Source organism: Salvelinus fontinalis, unplaced genomic scaffold, assembly GCF_029448725.1.
Source record: "Salvelinus fontinalis isolate EN_2023a unplaced genomic scaffold, ASM2944872v1 scaffold_0001, whole genome shotgun sequence".
In the NCBI taxonomy this organism is placed as follows: domain Eukaryota; kingdom Metazoa; phylum Chordata; class Actinopteri; order Salmoniformes; family Salmonidae; genus Salvelinus; species Salvelinus fontinalis.
In genome coordinates this window covers 3,015,195-3,033,975 of record NW_026600210.1, presented here as the reverse complement: position 1 = coordinate 3,033,975, position 18,781 = coordinate 3,015,195, and the positions used below count along the sequence as shown (strand labels likewise).

The following is an 18,781-nucleotide window of genomic DNA, read 5'->3' as shown; positions in this document are numbered from 1 at the left end:
AAAAAGATAACTAACAATGCTAATAAAAGTTAGTAATGATGAGATGGCGCCGAAGAGGATGGTTGACGTTTTACATGCCCGTAACGAATTGTGCTATTTTGTTCGTTTTTTTGCATTGTTTGTCAATTATTTTTGAAACTTATTTTGTACATAATGTTGCTGCTACCGTCTCTTATGACCGAAAATAACTTCTGGACATCAGAACTGGGGTTACTCACCACAAACTGGAAGAAGCCTTTCCTTTAAAGAGATGAGAAAGAGAGAACAGGGAAGATACGTCTGGTAAGACGAGGGGTGGGGGTGTGTTTTTGTCAATAACAGCTGGTGCGCGACGTCTAATATTAAAGAAGTCTCGAGGTATTGCTTGCCTGAGGTAGAGTAACTTATGATAAGCTGTAGACCACACTATCTGCCAAGAGAGTTCTCATCTATATTATTCCTAGCCGTCTATTTACCACCATAGACCGATGCTGGCACTAAGACCGCACTCAACCAACTCTATAAGGCCATAAGCAAACAAGAAAATGCTCACCCAGAAGTGGCGCTCCTAGTGGCCAGGGACTTTAATGTAGGCAAACTTAAATCAGTTTTACCAAATTTTTACCAGCATGTCACATGTGCAACCAGAGGGAAAAAAACTCTAGACCACCTTTACTCCACACAGAGGTGAGCACAAAGCTCTCCCCTCCCCTCCCTTTGGCAAATCTGACCATAATTCTATCCTCCTGAATTCTGCTTACAAGGAAAGCGTCAATACAGGATTAAGATTGAATCCTACTACACCGGCTCTGATGCTCGTCGGATGTGGCAGGATTGAAAACTATTACGGACAAGAAAGGGAAACCCTGACGCGAGCTGCCCAGTGACGTGAGCCTTCAAGATGAGCTTAAATGCCTTTTATGCTCACTTCGAGGCAAGCAACACTGAAGCATGCAGGAGAGCACCAGCTGTTCTGGATGACTGTGCGATAACACTCTCCTCAGCCGATGTGAGCAAGACCTTTAACCTCTCTTGGGCACGTGAGACAGTAGCGTCCCACCTCTTCAACAGCCAGTGAAACTGCTGGGCGCCAAATTCAAATACAGAAATACTCATTATAAAAATTCAGAAAACAAAACATATTTTACATAGGTTTAAATATTAACTGCTTGTGAATCCAACCACGGTGTCAGATTTAAAAAATGCTTTACGGCGAAAGCATACCTTACGATTATTTGAGAACATAGCCCACTAGACAAATCATTACAAACAGTAGCCAGACAGGTAGAACAGTTACACAATTTAGAAATAGAGATCAAATTAATCCCTTACCTTTGATGATCTTCATATGGTTGCACTCAGCAGACATTCATTTACTCAATAAATGTTCATTTTGTTCGATAACGTCTCTTTATACCCAATTTGGATTTTTTTGTCTTCCTGTTTTGTTTGCACGTTTTCTTCAGTAATCCACAGGCTCAAACGCAGTCAAAACAGGAAGACAAAAAAATCAAAATCGTATCCGTAAAATTCATATAAACATGTCAAACGATGTTTATATTCAAACCTCAGATTGTTTTTAGCCTCAATAATCGATAATATTTCAACTGGACAATAACGTCGTCAATTTAAAAGGTAAACGAGAAACGCACTCTCTCGGTCTCGCGCATGAAAAAGATCTGGGACACTTTACGGTCCACTCATTCAGACTGCTCTTACTTCTTCATTTTTCAGAATACAAGCCTGAAACAATTTCTGAAGACTGTTGACATCTAGTGGAAGGCATAGAAACTGTAATTTGAGTCCTAAATCAATGGATACTGTATTGGCATTGAATAGAAAACTACAAAACCAAAAATAAAACTACTTCCTGAATGGATTTTTCTCAGGTTTTCGCCTGCCAAATCAGTTCTGTTATACTCACAGACACTATTTGAACAGTTTTGGAAACTTTAGTGTTTTCCATCGAGGGCATCCTGACCGGTTGCATCACCGCCTGGTATGGCAACTGCTCGGCATCCGACCGTAAGGTGCTACAGAGGGTAGTGCGTACGGCCCAGTACATCACCGGGGCCAAGCTTCCTGCAATCCAGGAACTATATAATAGCTGGTGTGAGAGGAAAGCCCATAAAGTTGTCAGACTCCAGTCACCCAAGTCATAGACTGTTCTCTCTGTTACCACACGGCAAGCAGTACCGGAGCTTCAAGTCTAAGACCAAAAGGCTCCTCAACAGCTTCTACCCCCAAACCATAAGATTGCTGAACAATTAATCAGATGCCCGCCGGACTATTACATTTACCCCCCTCCCCACCCCCATTTGTTTTAACCCTGGCTCACTGAGTTGTGTAACACATCCTCACATTAGCACTAACCCTGACCTTAACACTAACCCACACCCTAACCCTAACACTAACCCTGACCCTAACACGAACCTGTATATTGCCTCGTTATTGTTATGTTATTGTGTTAATTTATATAATTTTTTACTTTTCAGTTTATTTGGTAAATATTTTCTTAACTCTTCTTGAACTGCACTGATGGTTAAGGGCTTGTAAGTAAGCATTTCACAGTAAGGTGTCATCTACAAGTCTCTGCTAGGTAAAGCCCCGCCTTATCTCAGCTCACTGGTCACCATAGCAGCACCCACCCGTAGCACGCGCTCCAGCAGGTATATCTCACTGGTCACACCCAAAGCCAATTCTTCCTTTGGCCACCTCTCCTTCCAGTTTTCTGCTGCCAATGACTGGAACGAACTGCAAAAATCACTGAAGCTGGAGACTCATATCTCCCTCACTAGCTTTAAGCACCAGTTGTCAGACCAGCTCATAGATCACTGCACCTGTGCATAGCCCATCTGTAAATAGCCCATCCAATGTACCTCATCCCCATACTGTATTGATTTTTCTTGCTCCTTTGCACCCCAGTATCTCTACTTGCACATTAATCTTCTGCACATCCTACCATTCCAGTGTATAATTGCTATATTGTAATTCATTTGCCACCATGGCCTATTTATTTCCTTACCTCTCTTATCCTACCTCATTTGCACATGCTGTTTATAGATTTATCTACTGTATTATTGATTGTATGTTTGTTTACTCCATGTGTAACTCTGTTGTATGTATTGAACTGTTTCGCTTTATCTCGGCCAGGTCGCAGTTGCAAATGATTACTTGTTCTCAACTAGCCTACCTGGTTAAATAAAGGGTCTATACGGCGCATTTGAAAAAATAAAGTTTTATTTGATTAGATAGCGAACAATGCTTATACAGGCTAATTACAATAGCAAGCTATATATCACTCTATCCTGTATTTTGGTTGATTATTTACTGTATGTGTGTTTGTGTGTTAGATGGGGGTAACGTTTTCCGCAGTGTTTGGAGTGATCCTGTATCGTATCACCATGCTGTCTATCTGGTCCATGAATCCAGACCCTGAGGCCAAGGCCTCTGTGAGGATGACCGTCACCACCACCGCCATCATCATCAACCTGCTGGTGGTATTGATACTGGATGAGATCTACGGAGCTATCGCTGTCTGGCTCACTAAACTGGGTAACACTGACCCTGACCTGAACCATCACCCTAACACTCACCTTAACCCTCACCCTAACACTAACACTAACCCTAACACTAACCCTCACCCTAACACTAACCCTATCGCTGTCTGGCTCACTAAACTGGGTAACACTGACCCTGACCTTAACACTAACCCTAACCCTCACCTTAACCCTCACCCTAACCCTCACCTTAACCCTCACCCTAACACTAACACTATCGCTGTCTGGCTCACTAAACTGGGTAACACTGACCCTGACCCTGACACTAACCCTCACCCTAACCCTCACCCTAACACTAACCCTATCGCTGTCTGGCTCACTAAACTGGGTAACACTGACCCTGACCTTAACACTAACCCTAACACTAACCCTATCGCTGTCTGGCTCACTAAACTGGGTAACACTGACCCTGACCTTAACACTAACCCTAACACTAACCCTATCGCTGTCTGGCTCACTAAACTGGGTAACACTGACCCTGACCTTAACACTAACCCTAACCCTCACCTTAACCCTCACCCTAACACTAACACTATCGCTGTCTGGCTCACTAAACTGGGTAACACTGACCCTGACCTGAACCATCACCCTAACCCTCACCTTAACCCTCACCCTAACACTAACCCTATCGCTGTCTGGCTCACTAAACTGGGTAACACTGACCCTGACCTGAACCATCACCCTAACCCTCACCTTAACCCTCACCCTAACACTAACACTATCGCTGTCTGGCTCACTAAACTGGGTAACACTGACCCTGACCTTAACACTAACCCTAACACTAACACTGACCCTGACCTTAACACTAACCCTAACACTAACCCTCACCCTAACCCTCACCCTAACACTAACCCTAACACTAACCCTCACCCTAACCCTCACCCTAACACTAACCCTATCGCAGTCTGGCTCACTAAACTGGGTAACACTGACCCTGACCCTGACCTTAACACTAACCCTAACCCTCACCCTAACACTAACACTATCGCTGTCTGGCTCACTAAACTGGGTAACACTGACCCTGACCTTAACACTAACCCTAACCCTCACCTTAACCCTCACCCTAACACTAACACTATCGCTGTCTGGCTCACTAAACTGGGTAACACTGACCCTGACCCTGACCTTAACACTAACCCTAACCCTCACCCTAACACTAACACTAACACTAACACTGACCCTAACCCTCACCTTAACCCTCACCCTAACACTAACCCTCACCCTAACACTAACACTATCGCTGTCTGGCTCACTAAACTGGGTAACACTGACCCTGACCTTAACACTAACCCTAACCCTCACCTTAACCCTCACCCTAACACTAACACTATCGCTGTCTGGCTCACTAAACTGGGTAACACTGACCCTGACCCTAACACTGACCCTAACACTAACACTGACCCTGACCCTAACCCTAACACTAACACTATCGCTGTCTGGCTCACTAAACTGGGTAACCCTAACCCTCACCTTAACCCTCACCCTAACACTAACCCTCACCCTAACCCTCACCCTAACACTAACACTATCGCTGTCTGGCTCACTAAACTGGGTAACACTGACCCTGACCTTAACACTAACCCTAACCCTCACCTTAACCCTCACCCTAACACTAACACTGACCCAAACCCTAACACTGACCCTAACCCTAACACTGACCCTGACCCTAACACTGACCCTGACCCTAACACTGACCCTGACCCTAACACTGACCCTGACCCTAACCCTAACCCTCACCTTAACCCTCACCCTAACCCTAACACTGACCCTAACACTAACCCTCACCTTAACCCTCACCTTAACCCTCACCCTAACACTAACCCTCACCCTAACACTAACCCTCACCTTAACACTGATCCTCACACTAACTCTCACCCTAACACTAACCCTATCGCTGTCTGGCTCACTAAACTGGGTAACACTAACACTGACCCTAACACTGACCCTAACACTGACCCTAACACTAACCCTCACCCTAACACTAACCCTCACCCTAACACTAACCCTCACCCTAACACTAACCCTATCACTGTCTGGCTCACTAAACTGGGTAACACTAACACTAACCCTAACCCTCACCTTAACCCTCACCCTAACACTGACCCTCACCTTAATCCTCACCCTAACACTATCCCTCACCTTAAACCTCACCCTAACACTAACCCTCACCCTAACACTAACCCTAACCCTCACCTTAACCCTCACCCTAACACTAACCCTCACCCTAACACTAACCCTCACCCTAACACTAACCCTCACCTTAACCCTCACCCTAACCCTAACCCTAACCCTAACCCTCACCTTAACCCTCACCCTAACACTAACCCTCACCCTAACACTAACCCTCACCCTAACACTAACCCTCACCTTAACCCTCACCCTAACACTAACCCTCACCCTAACACTATCCCTCACCTTAACCCTCACCCTAACACTAACCCTCACCCTAACACTAACCCTCACCCTAACACTAACCCTCACCTTAACATTAACCCTCACCTTAACCCTCACCCTCACCTTAACCCTCATCTTAACCCAAACACTAACCCTGACCCTAATACTAACCCTGACCCTAACACTAACCCTGACCCTAACACTAACCCTCACCCTAACACTAACCCTCACCCTAACACTAACCCTCACCCTAACACTAACCCTCACCTTAACCCTCACCCTAACACTAACCCTGTCGCTGTCTGGCTCACTAAACTGGGTAACACTAACACTAACCCTCACCCTAACACTAACCCTCACCCTAACACTAACCCTCACCCTAACACTAACCCTCACCTTAACCCTCACCCTAACACTAACCCTCACCTTAACCCTCACCCTAACACTAACCCTCACCTTAACCCTCACCCTCACCTTAACACTAACCCTCACCCTAACACTAACCCTCACCCTAACACTAACCCTCACCATAACACTAACCCTCACCTTAACCCTAACCCTCACCCTAACACTAACCCTCACCTTAACCCTCACCCTAACACTAACCCTCACCTTAACCCTCACCCTAACATGAACCCTCACCTTAACACTAACCCTCACGCTAACCCTCACCTTTACCCTCACGCTCACGCTAACCCACACCCTCACCTTAACCCCCACCCTAACACTAACCCTCACCCTAACACTAACCCTCACCCTAACACTAACCCTCACCCTAACACTAACCCTCACCTTAACCCTCACCTTAACACTGATCCTCACACTAACCCTCACCCTAACACTAACCCTCACCCTAACACTAACCCTCATCCTAACACTATCCCTGACCTTAACACTAACCCTCATCCTAACACTATCCCTGACCTTAACACTAACCCCCACCCTAACACTAACACTAACCCTCACCCTCACACTAACCCTCACCTCACACTAACCCTCACCTTAACACTAACCCTCACCTTAACACTAACCCTCACCCTCACACTAACCCTCACCCTAACACTAACCCTGACCCTAACACTAACCCTGACCCTAAAACTAACACTGACCCTGACCCTAACACTAACACTGACCCTAACACTAACCCTGACCCTAAAACTAACACTGACCCTGACCCTAACACTAACACTGACCCTAACCCTAACACTGACCCTGACCCTAACACTAACACTGACCCTAACCCTAACACTGACCCTGACCCTAACACTAACACTGACCCTAACACTAACACTGACCCTAACCCTAACACTGACCCTAACCCTAACACTGACCCTGACCCTAACACTGACCCTGACCCTAACACTGACCCTGACCCTAACACTGACCCTAACACTGACCCTAACACTGACCCTCACCTTAACCCTCACCCTAACACTAACCCTCACCTTAACCCTCACCCTAACACTGACCCTCACCCTAACACTGACCCTCACCTTAACCCTCACCCTAACACTATCCCTCACCTTAAACCTCACCCTAACACTAACCCTCACCCTAACACTAACCCTCACCTTAACCCTCACCCTAACACTAACCCTCACCCTAACACTAACCCTCACCCTAACACTAACCCTCACCTTAACCCTCACCCTAACACTAACCCTCACCCTAACACTATCCCTCACCTTAACCCTCACCCTAACACTAACCCTCACCCTAACACTAACCCTCACCCTAACACTAACCCTCACCCTAACACTAACCCTCACCTTAACCCTCACCCTAACACTAACCCTGTCGCTGTCTGGCTCACTAAACTGGGTAACACTAACACTAACCCTCACCCTAACACTAACCCTCACCCTAACACTAACCCTCACCTTAACCCTCACCCTAACACTAACCCTCACCTTAACCCTCACCCTCACCTTAACACTAACCCTCACCCTAACACTAACCCTCACCCTAACACTAACCCTCACCATAACACTAACCCTCACCTTAACCCTAACCCTCACCCTAACACTAACCCTCACCTTAACCCTCACCCTAACACTAACCCTCACCTTAACCCTCACCCTAACACTAACACTAACCCTCACATTAACCCTCACCCTAACATGAACCCTCACCTTAACACTAACCCTCACGCTAACCCTCACCTTTACCCTCACCCTCACGCTAACCCACACCCTCACCTTAACCCTCACCCTCACGCTAACCCACACCCTCACCTTAACCCTCACCCTAACACTAACCCTCACCCTCACTCTCACCTTAGCCCTCACCCTAACACTAACCCTCACCCTAACACTAACCCTCACCCTAACACTAACCCTAACCCTAACCCTAACCCTAACACTAACACTAACCCTCACCTTAACCCTAACCCTCACCCTAACACTAACCCTCACCTTAACCCTCACCCTAACACTAACCCTCACCCTAACACTAACCCTCACCTTAACCCTCACCCTAACACTAACACTAACCCTCACATTAACCCTCACCCTAACATGAACCCTCACCTTAACACTAACCCTCACGCTAACCCTCACCTTTACCCTCACCCTCACGCTAACCCACACCCTCACGCTAACCCTCACCCTCACGCTAACCCACACCCTCACCTTAACCCTCACCCTAACACTAACCCTCACCCTCACTCTCACCTTAGCCCTCACCCTAACACTAACCCTCACCCTAACACTAACCCTCACCCTAACACTAACCCTCACCCTAACACTAACCCTCACCTTAACCCTCACCTTAACACTGATCCTCACACTAACCCTCACCCTAACACTATCCCTGACCTTAACACTAACCCCCACCCTAACACTAACACTAACCCTCACCTTAACCCTCACCCTAACACTAACCCTCACCCTCACACTAACCCTCACCTCACACTAACCCTCACCTTAACACTAACCCTCACCTTAACACTAACCCTCACCCTCACACTAACCCTCACCCTAACACTAACCCTCACCCTAACACTCACCATTACCCTAACACTCACCTTAACACTCACGCTAACCCTCATCCTCATCCTCACATTAACCCTCACCTTAACCCTCACCTTAACCCTCACCCTCACGCTAACCCTCACCCTAACACTAACCCTCACCCTAACACTAACCCTCACCCTATCACTGTCTGGCTCACTGAACTGTTTAACACACACTTCTGATAACGTCTGATGATATGATTGGCTGATTTCCTGTCTGTCTAATAATGTGATTGGTTGCTTGTCTTGTCTGTCAGAGGTTCCTAAGACGGAAGCGGAGTTTGAGGAGCGTCTGATTCTGAAATCGTTTCTGTTGAAGTCCATGAACACCTTTGCTCCCGTCTTCTATGTGGCTTTCTTCAAGGGCAGGTGAGGGTGAGGGTTAAGGTGAGGGTTAAAGTGAGGGTGAGGGTTAAAGTGAGGGTGAGGGTTAAGGTGAGGGTGAGGGTTAAGGTGAGGGTTAAGGTTAAGGTTAAGGTGAGGGTGAGGGTTAAGGTGAGGGTGAGGGTTAAGGTGAGGGTGAGGGTTAAGGTGAGGGTGAGGGTTAAGGTTAGGGTGAGGGTTAAGGTGAGGGTGAGGGTTAAGGTGAGGGTGAGGGTTAAGGTGAGGGTGAGGGTTAAGGTGAGGGTGAGGGTTAAGGTGAGGGTGAGGGTTAAGGTGAGGGTGAGGGTTAAGGTGAGGGTGAGGGTTAAGGTGAGGGTTAAGGTGAGGGTGAGGGTTAAGGTGAGGGTGAAGGTTAAGGTGAGGGTGAGGGTTGAGGTGAGGGTGAGGGTTAAGGTGAGGGTGAAGGTGAGGGTGAGGGTTAAGGTGAGGGTGAGGGTTAGGGTGAGGGTGAGGGTTAAGGTGAGGGTGAGGGTTAAGGTGAGGGTTAAGGTGAGGGTGAGGGTTAAGGTGAGGGTTAAGGTGAGGGTGAGGGTTAAGGTGAGGGTTAAGGTGAGGGTGAGGGTTAAGGTGAGGGTGTTTTATTGAACCTTTCTATTGACAGGGAGTCATGCTGAGACCAAGGTCTCCTTCCCAAATGAGCCCTGTATAGCACCACAATACCAAATAATAAAACATTATACACACCAATTCACTAGGAAAACAGAGATACACATACACAATCATAAAAAAGAAACCCACGTTTCAGTATAAAGGTCCTCAATCATTCATCTGAATTGCTCTATAGGCACCAAATCATATATTTTTTTAGACTTTTGGAGATTATTCCACAGGTAAATCAGATTTTAGTTGTATTGCATTTTACAACCTCTACAGAGTACCTAACCCGGATCCGGGAGCACCCCCCACCCCCCCCCACACTGATTAGCATCGCTAGCATAGCGTCACAATTAAATAGTAGCATCTAAATATCATTAAATCACAAGTCCAAGACACCCAATGAAAGACACAGATCTTGTGAATAAAACCACCATTTCAGATTTTTTAAATGTTTTACAGGGAAGACACAATATGTAAATCTATTAGCTAAACACGTTAGCAAAAGACACCATTTTCTTACTCCAACAGTTTCTTACTCCATCAGGTGCTATCACCAATTCGGCTAAACTAAGATATTGATAGCCACTAACCAACAAACAAATTCATAAGATGACAGTCTGATAACATATTTATGGTATAGCATAGTTTGTTTTTTTTAAATGTGCATTTTTCAGGTATAAATCACAGTTCTACATTGCAGCTGCAATCTGATATAGTGCTGATGCAGCTAGAACAATTACAGAGACCAGCGTTATATAACTAATTACTTGTCTTAAAACATTTCAGAAAAAATACACAGCGTACAGACATTGAAAGCCCAACATCTGGTGAATCCAAACAATATTTCAGATTTATTAAATGTTTTATAGCGAAAACAAAATGTAGCGCTAAATTAGCATAACCAGGCCAGCCAGAACCAGCTGGGCGCGCCCGACCAGTTCACATGCACGACAGATATATGAAATAACATCGTAAATTGGGTCTTACTATTGCTGATCTTTCATCAGAATGTTGATCAAGGTGTCCTTAGTCCTGATGAGTCGTTCAATCCATTCACAATGGCAACTTCCCCTCTTCATTTAGCCTGGGTACTGGTCGACTGGCACAGTCCCTGTCCAAAGTTAAAAAACTCAAAGAACGGAACACGGCAAAACTCCCGAAAAAATTCTAATAATCTGATTAAACTATATTGAAAAAACATACATTAGGATGATATGGTCACATGTATCAAACAAACTTCGAGACGGAGATAGTTTTCATCCGTAATGTCAGCATAACAAAAGACAATTGCACCTCTAAAACGCGCGTTTCAGAAAACCGGAAGTTGTCGGTCACGCTAAAGAAATAGGTCTTATTTCACGTCAGTACAAGATAAACAAAAAATTTCTCCTCTGACAACTTCCTGACACCCAGAGGAAGACGAATGAAGTGTGTTTCGGGTCATAGGTGGCATGACCATATATAGGCAGAGCGTTGAAGCGAGCATACACATCTTGCAATCTTCTTCTGGCTCAGGGAAAGTGCTGTGAAATGACCTGTGTTTCACTCAGAGACGAAATTGGAACGGTTTTAGAAACCATAGCTTGTTTTCTATCCAATGGTATATGGTTATATGCATATAGTAACAGCAATAATTGAATAAGAGGCAGTTTAATCTGTAGAGGCAATTATGCTAATGCGAAACAGCACCCCCTGTATTCTCTCTGTAGAGACCCACGTCATTTCCAGAGTTAGCCATCCCTGAGACCGGGTGTGGTAACTCCTACGTGTAAAGGTTAGGGTTAGGGTTAGGTACAGAGGGAGTTTTTGCAAAAGAGCTTCATGAATGAAAAGAGAGCAATGTAATGACTTTTATACAAGGGTGGGTCTAATCCTGGATGCTGATTGGTTAAAATCGCGTTCCAGCCGGTGTCTACAGGTCGTTATCAATAAAACGTTACAAGGTGCAGAGCAATCAATTTTCCTTCTCGGGTCAAGGAGACCCCCAGCTCCACTAAAATCATTGACAACTTCGTGCCATTGTCAAAGGATTGTTAAATAAATGTTAACTATCTGGTTGTAATATCATCACTGCAACACATGCGACACGCTCCCCAATGTGAGTGTGTTGTTGATGAAACACGGTTTGCTAGCCTGAATTACAATACTCCGCCATTCATTTATCACAACGTGAATTTCACAAAATGTTTAATTAATTCTGTGTTTTGGTTTATCCGGGACAATGTGGTCTGCAAGGACTTCCAATGTAGCAACTATTTTCTTGCAGAGAGCTACAGGTGCAAGTGGCTACTTTTAGCAAACAAGTAGCGAATGTACACAAGCTACTGGGGAATCCACACCCGTCTACTTCTTTGTCTTCTACCCCAGTAGCCGGGCGCCACTCTGGCCTTGTGGAACTGTCTCCGCTGTGTCAGCTCTCTACAGCCGACTGGCCGTTACTCTGCAGGGATCCCTCCCAGAAGGGGTCTTCCCCTTCCCTGGATAATGGAGTTAGCAGGATGCTCCTGGATGACGAAGTGGATGTTCCTGTTCTGAATCCTACCAACCAGCCATGGAGACATGTCACTCACCGTGGAAGTTAAAAACAGAGACCTCTGGCAATGGGGGACTCCTTGGCGAAGGTGAGCCCGGACCGGACACAGACTAGAAAAAGCTTCGATGCCCTGGTTCCAGATGTTACGGCGCCGCCTTCCCTGGAGGATTTGAGATCTGATCCAGAAGTACCTGCGCCTTCGTCCTCTATTTTGTCTCCCTCTCCGGTGGCTTCTACCTTGGGTTCAGATCCTCAGAGCTCCCTCTCATCGGACCGTGAGGCTGTCTAAGACTCCGACCCATTCATCATCATCCACAATGGATACCACAGCTGGTTAGGGTCCATCAGTCCCCACCGCCCTTTGGTCCTTGGGGGGTTTGCGAAACCACTCAAGGCGAAAGAACGGCAAGACCTTCTCAGCCATTGCACCAGTTGTCGTCATAGGCAGCTCGATGTAAGAAACATTTTGGTTCCGGGGCAAAAACCCTGTGCTATCCTGGAACACGAGTACAGGACATTACAGGGCAGTTTTCTACCATTCTACGACAGATACTGACACTGTTGTAGTCCATGTGGGGTCAAACAACATTAACTAGCACGGAACTCCTGAAAATTTATTTTAAAGAACTAATTCTAGCTCTGAAAGATTCCAAAAAGCGACCAATTATTTCAGGTCCGGTACCATCGATGTGCCGTGGGACTGAAAGATTCAGCAGGCTACTGGCATTAGGCACCTGGCTAAAAGATTACTGTAGCTCTGTTGGAATCACTTTTATAGATAACTTTGACACCAAGAAACAGAAGATGCTCTACAGGAGTGGAGTCCATCCAAATCATCTTGACTCCTGGACTCTGTCCACGCATTTTAAGGCCACGTTCAGACAATGACTTATCAATGACCAAAGCCTATCTCAGATAATCCCTAACATTGTGTTGCTGAGTTGTCATAATTCTGCAGCAAATGTACATTATCCCAGGGGTATTCGCAGTCATAAGGCACGAACTCAGATACCTCCTGCACCTCAACCTTTTCAGTCTGTTGTTTCAGAAGTTTTTTTGCTTTATTTTTATTTTGTTCATAAGTGTTTGTCAAGCTATCCAGTGAGCCAGCTAGGTTGCAATGGATCCCGCTTCGACCTGGAATAGCTAACAAACTTCTCCAGCACTGTAGAAGCTGTGTTTATTGCGCTCTTGTCCGGGACAATATTGACAATCTGGAGTTCCAGGAATGAGGTGGCTTTCCTTAGCAAGCAAATTTCAATTCTGCACAGACTTTTGCGGAAAACGCAAATTGGAACTTTCTCGTTCTCACCCATCAGCTGAAACATAAATAACATTGTCATGTCTACTTCTGATAAGCTTCCAGTAAATCAATAAAATAGATCAAGCATCCCAGGAAAGTCCTAAAAATAGCCCATATTAACATATTAACATATCTAGTCTAAGAAACAAGGTTCATGAAATCAATAGCTAGAAACAGACATTCATTGAAAAATCCAAGATGGCGTTGCAGAGGGACGTGTGTGTCTGTCTTTTGTCTTATCCTGTGTCTTATCCCGTCTATATAGCCAGTCTTTTTCATATATATCTTAATCTCACTTTCTATCTACGAACTAAATATACTTTCCTGCAACCCGCCTCACCCAATGTGGTACGGATCTGCTATTTTTATTCCTTATAACTGGAACTTCCATCAGGAGCTAGCCAGCTAACTAGCCTTTGTTAGCCTAGGCTAGCGGTCTTCGCCTTTTTCCACGTCATCAGCCAGCCTTAGATCGGACAACACCTGCCAGTCTGCACAGCTCGATATCAACCCGGAGACTATCGGGCTGCTTCTCTCTACCATATCACCAGATTTCTGCCGCTCTGGATCATTACACCGGATCATCGCAGCTAGCAAGCTGAAAACGAGTGGCTACTGTTAGCTAACACCCCTGTTCCAAAGCAAGCACCTGCTTGCATTGAGCTAGCCTCGAGCTAGGCCCATATACCAGCTAATTCTAGGGCTAAATTACCTCCTTTGCCAATTGGCCTGGACCCTTTATTGTTGACACGGAGCCCCGCCGATCCATCACGACTGGACTGCCGACGTGATTGCCCGATGTGGTCTCAACAGGCTATTCTGAAATTATGTTTGCCAAAGACCCATCTACTAGCCCCGGCCCGCTAGCTTTTCTGAACGCTGTCTCCCCTGCTCGCCTAGCATAGTAGTGACTACCGAATGGCACCCTGACTCACCTATTGCTGCTTTTCTGACCCTATGATCACTCGGCTACACAGCTTATAAAATGGCACCCTGACTCACCTATTGCTGCTTTTCTGACCCTATGATCACTCGGCTACACAGCTTATAAAATGGCACCCTGACTGACCTATTGCTGCTTTTCTGACTCTATGATCACTCGGCTACACAGCTTATAAAATGGCGCCGGAAGAAATGGCAGCAGTTTTAAGATCACCCAACAAATTGTGCTATTATGTGTTTTTTTTCGCAACTTATTTTGTACACAATGTTTCTACAACTGTATCTTACGGCAAAAAAGAGCTTCTGGATATCAAGACAGCGATCACTCACCTCGGATAAGACAAATCTTTTTTCTACAACAAGGACGACGCACAAGACATTCTCCAAACACCCCACAGGGCCGACATCCCCGTTATTTGCAAGAGGAAGCGACGCAGGTACAGAGGACGAAGAGCCGGATGACTGGTCAGGACCCAGAGAAGGCGACTGGGAAAGCTACCGTTACTGTCAATACTACTCGCCAACGTGCAATCATTGGACAATAAATTAGACGAGGTACAATCACAAATATCCTACCAACGGGACATCAAAAACTGTAATATCTTATGTTTCCCGGAATCGTGACTGAATGACGACATGGATATACGCTGCACCGGCAAGATAGAACAGCGCACTCCGGTAAGAAGAGGGGAGGCGGTCTGTGCATATTTGTAAACAACAGCTGGTGCACGAAATCTAAGGAAGTCTCTAGATTTTGCTCGCCTGAAGAAGAGTATATTGTGATAAATTGCAGGCCACACTACTTGCCTAGAGAGTTTTCAGCTATACTTTTTGTGGCTGTTTATACAGACAGATGCTGGCAATAAGATCGCACTCGGTCAGATGTATAAGGAGATAAGCAAACAGGAAACCACTCACCAGAGGCGGCTCTCCTAGTGGCCGGAGACTTTAATACAGGGAAACTTAAATCAGTTCTACCAAATTTCTATCAACATGTTAAATGTGCAACCAGAGAGAAAACAATTCTAGATCACCTTTACTCCACACACAGAGACGCGTACAAAGCTCTCGCCCACCATTTGACATTTCCATCCCCAACTACAACATTTTCTGCCAAAATAGAACTGCCAAAGGGGGTGAAGTTAGCCTGCAGAATTCTGTCATGCTGTCCAGGTCTGTGCCCAAACAGTTCGAGCTTCTACTTTTAAAAATCCACCTTTTCAGAAATATGTCTCACTGTTGCCGCTTATTATAGACCCCCCTCAGCCCCAACTGTGCCCTGGATACCATATGTGAATTAATTGCCCCCCATTTATCTTCAGAGTTTGTACTGTTAGATGACCTAAACTGGGATATGCTTAACACCCCGGCCGTCCTACAATCTAAACTAGATGCCCTCAATCTCACACAAATTATCAAGGAACCTACCAGGTACAACCCTAAATCCGTAAACACGGGCACCCTCATAGATATCATCCTGACCAACCTGCCCTTCAAATACGATTTCAGATTTTCCACTTCCTGTCAGGAAGTTTGCTGCAAAATGAGTTCTGTTTTACTCACAGATATAATTCAAACGGTTTTAGAAACTAGAGAGTGTTTTCTATCCAATAGTAATAATAATATGCATATTGTACGAGCAAGAATTGAGTATGAGGCCGTTTGAAATGGGCACCTTTTATCCAGACTACTCAATACTGCCCCTGCAGCCCAAAGAAGTTAAAACCTGTTTTTGCTTTGTCATTGTGGAGTATTGAGTTGAGGATCAGCATGGGGGATGTGTTGATACCTACCCATACCACCTGGGGGCGGCCCATCAGGAAGTCCAAGATCCAGTTGCAGAGGGAGGTGTTTAGTCCCAGGGTTCTTAGCTTAGTGATGAGCTTTGGGGTATTGTGTTTAGATTAATGAGAGTAAAAGTTTAGTAAATACGTCTGAAGAAGGCTGTAACGTAAAACAAAATGTGGAAAAAATCAAGGGGTCTGAATGCTTTCCCTTTGCCTCTGTATGTGCCTCTCTCCCCTCCTCCCTCTTGCTCTGTAGGTTTGCTGGACCTCCAGGGGACTACGTCTACTTGTTTGGCCACTTCCGCATGGAGGAGGTGGGTTCATTACAACACACACACACACACACGTGCACACAAACACACACCCACTAATGCTGTTTGCGTGTGTGCGTATTTTCTCCACAGTGTGCCCCACCAGGCTGTCTGATAGAGCTGTGTATCCAGCTCAGTATGATCATGTTGGGAAAACAACTCATCCAGAACAACGTGTTCGAGATTGTTATACCGTATGTACACACACACACACACACACACACACACACACACACACACACACACACACACACACACACACACACACACACACACACACACACACACACACACACACACACAAACGGGTACTATCGCTTACATGTCAATTATCGTTTGGAGCAGTCTGAGAGGTAGCTTTAAAGTTAGCTAGCTCATATCGGTAAATAGATTACATAGCTATCTAAACGCTAATAGTTAGCTTTCTCATATCTATAAATGGGTTACATAGCTATTTTAACATTAGTAGTTAGCTAGCTCATATCTGTAAATACATAACTATCATAAAATGGCTGAACGGTGACATTAAGAACATACAGCTGGCAGGTTATACACAACAGCAGCCTCTGGTAAGACACGGAGCGGGGGCCTATGAATATTTGTAAACAACAGCTGGTGCACGATATCTAAGGAATTCTCAAGGTTTTGCTCACCTGAGGTAGAGTATCTCGTGATGAGCTGTAGACCACACTATCTACCTAGAGAGTTTTCATCTGTATTTTTTGAAGCTGTCTACATACCACCACAGATGCTGGCACTAAAACCGCACTCAATAAGCTGTATATACCGCCATAAGCAAACAAGAAAAAGCTCATCAAGAGGCGGCACTCCTAGTTGCCGGGGACTTTAATGCAGGGAAACTTAAAACTTAAACCTAATTTCTATCAGCATGTTAAATGTGCAACCAGGAGGGGAAAAAAATCTAGACCTCCTTTACTCCACATACAGAGATGCGTACAAAGCTCTCCCTCGCCCTCCATTTGGCAAATCCGACCATAACTCTATCCTCCTGATTCCTGGTTACAAGCAAAAATTAAAGCAGGAAGCACCAGTGACTCGGTCTATAAAGAAGTGGTCAGATGAAGCAGATGCTAAACTATAGGACTGTTTTTCTATCACAGACTGGAATATGTTCTGGGATTCTTCCGATGGCATTGAGGAGTACACCACATCAGTCATTGGCTTTATCAATAAATGCAATAATGACATCGTCCCCACAGTGACCGTACGTACATACCCCAACCAGAAGCCATGGATTACAGGCAACATTCGCACTGATCTAGAGCTGCCACTTTCAAGGAGCGGGACTCTAACCCAGAAGCTTTTAATAAATCCCGTTATGCCCTCCGATGAACCATCAAACAGGCAAAGCTTCAATACAGGACTAAGATCGAATCGTACTATACCTGGCTCTGACGCTCTTCGCATGTGGCAGGGCTTGCAAACTATTACAGACTACAAAGGGAAGCACAGTCGAGAGCTGCCCAGTGACACGAGCCTACCAGGCAAGCTAAATAGCTTATATGCTCGCTTCGAGGCAAGTAACACTGAAACATGCATGAGAGCATCAGCTATTCTGGATGACTGTGTGATCATGCTCTCCACAGCCGATGTGAGTAAGACGTTTAAACAGGTCAACATTCATAAGGCCATAGGGCCAGACGGATTACCAGGACGTGCACCGCGAGAATGCACTGACCAACTGGCAAATGTCTTCACTGACATTTTCAACCTCTCCCCGACTGAGTCTGTAATATCAACATGTTTCAAGTAGACCACCATAGTGCCTGTGCCCAAGAACACAAAGGCAACCTGCCTAAATGACTACCGACACGTGGCACTCACATCTGTAGCCATGAAGTGCTTTGAAAGGCTGGTCATGGCTCACATCAACACCATTATCCCAGAAACTCTAGAACCACTCCAATTTGCATACCGCCCCAACAGATCCACAGATGATGCAGTCTCTGTTGTACTC

The 18,781-nt window shown here is 45.6% G+C and overlaps 1 protein-coding gene across 1 annotated transcript in view; it reads left to right on the top strand.

Moving 5' to 3' along the window:
- Positions 1-18,781, top strand: part of LOC129841810 (anoctamin-1-like) — a 224,328-nt gene that overhangs the window by 129,707 nt on the left and 75,840 nt on the right. The window contains exons 17-20 of the mRNA XM_055910096.1: positions 3,333-3,534; positions 9,204-9,315; positions 16,749-16,806; positions 16,897-16,997. Of these exons, the coding sequence (XP_055766071.1) occupies positions 3,333-3,534; positions 9,204-9,315; positions 16,749-16,806; positions 16,897-16,997 (473 nt within the window). The remainder of the gene's footprint in view (positions 1-3,332; positions 3,535-9,203; positions 9,316-16,748; positions 16,807-16,896; positions 16,998-18,781) is intronic.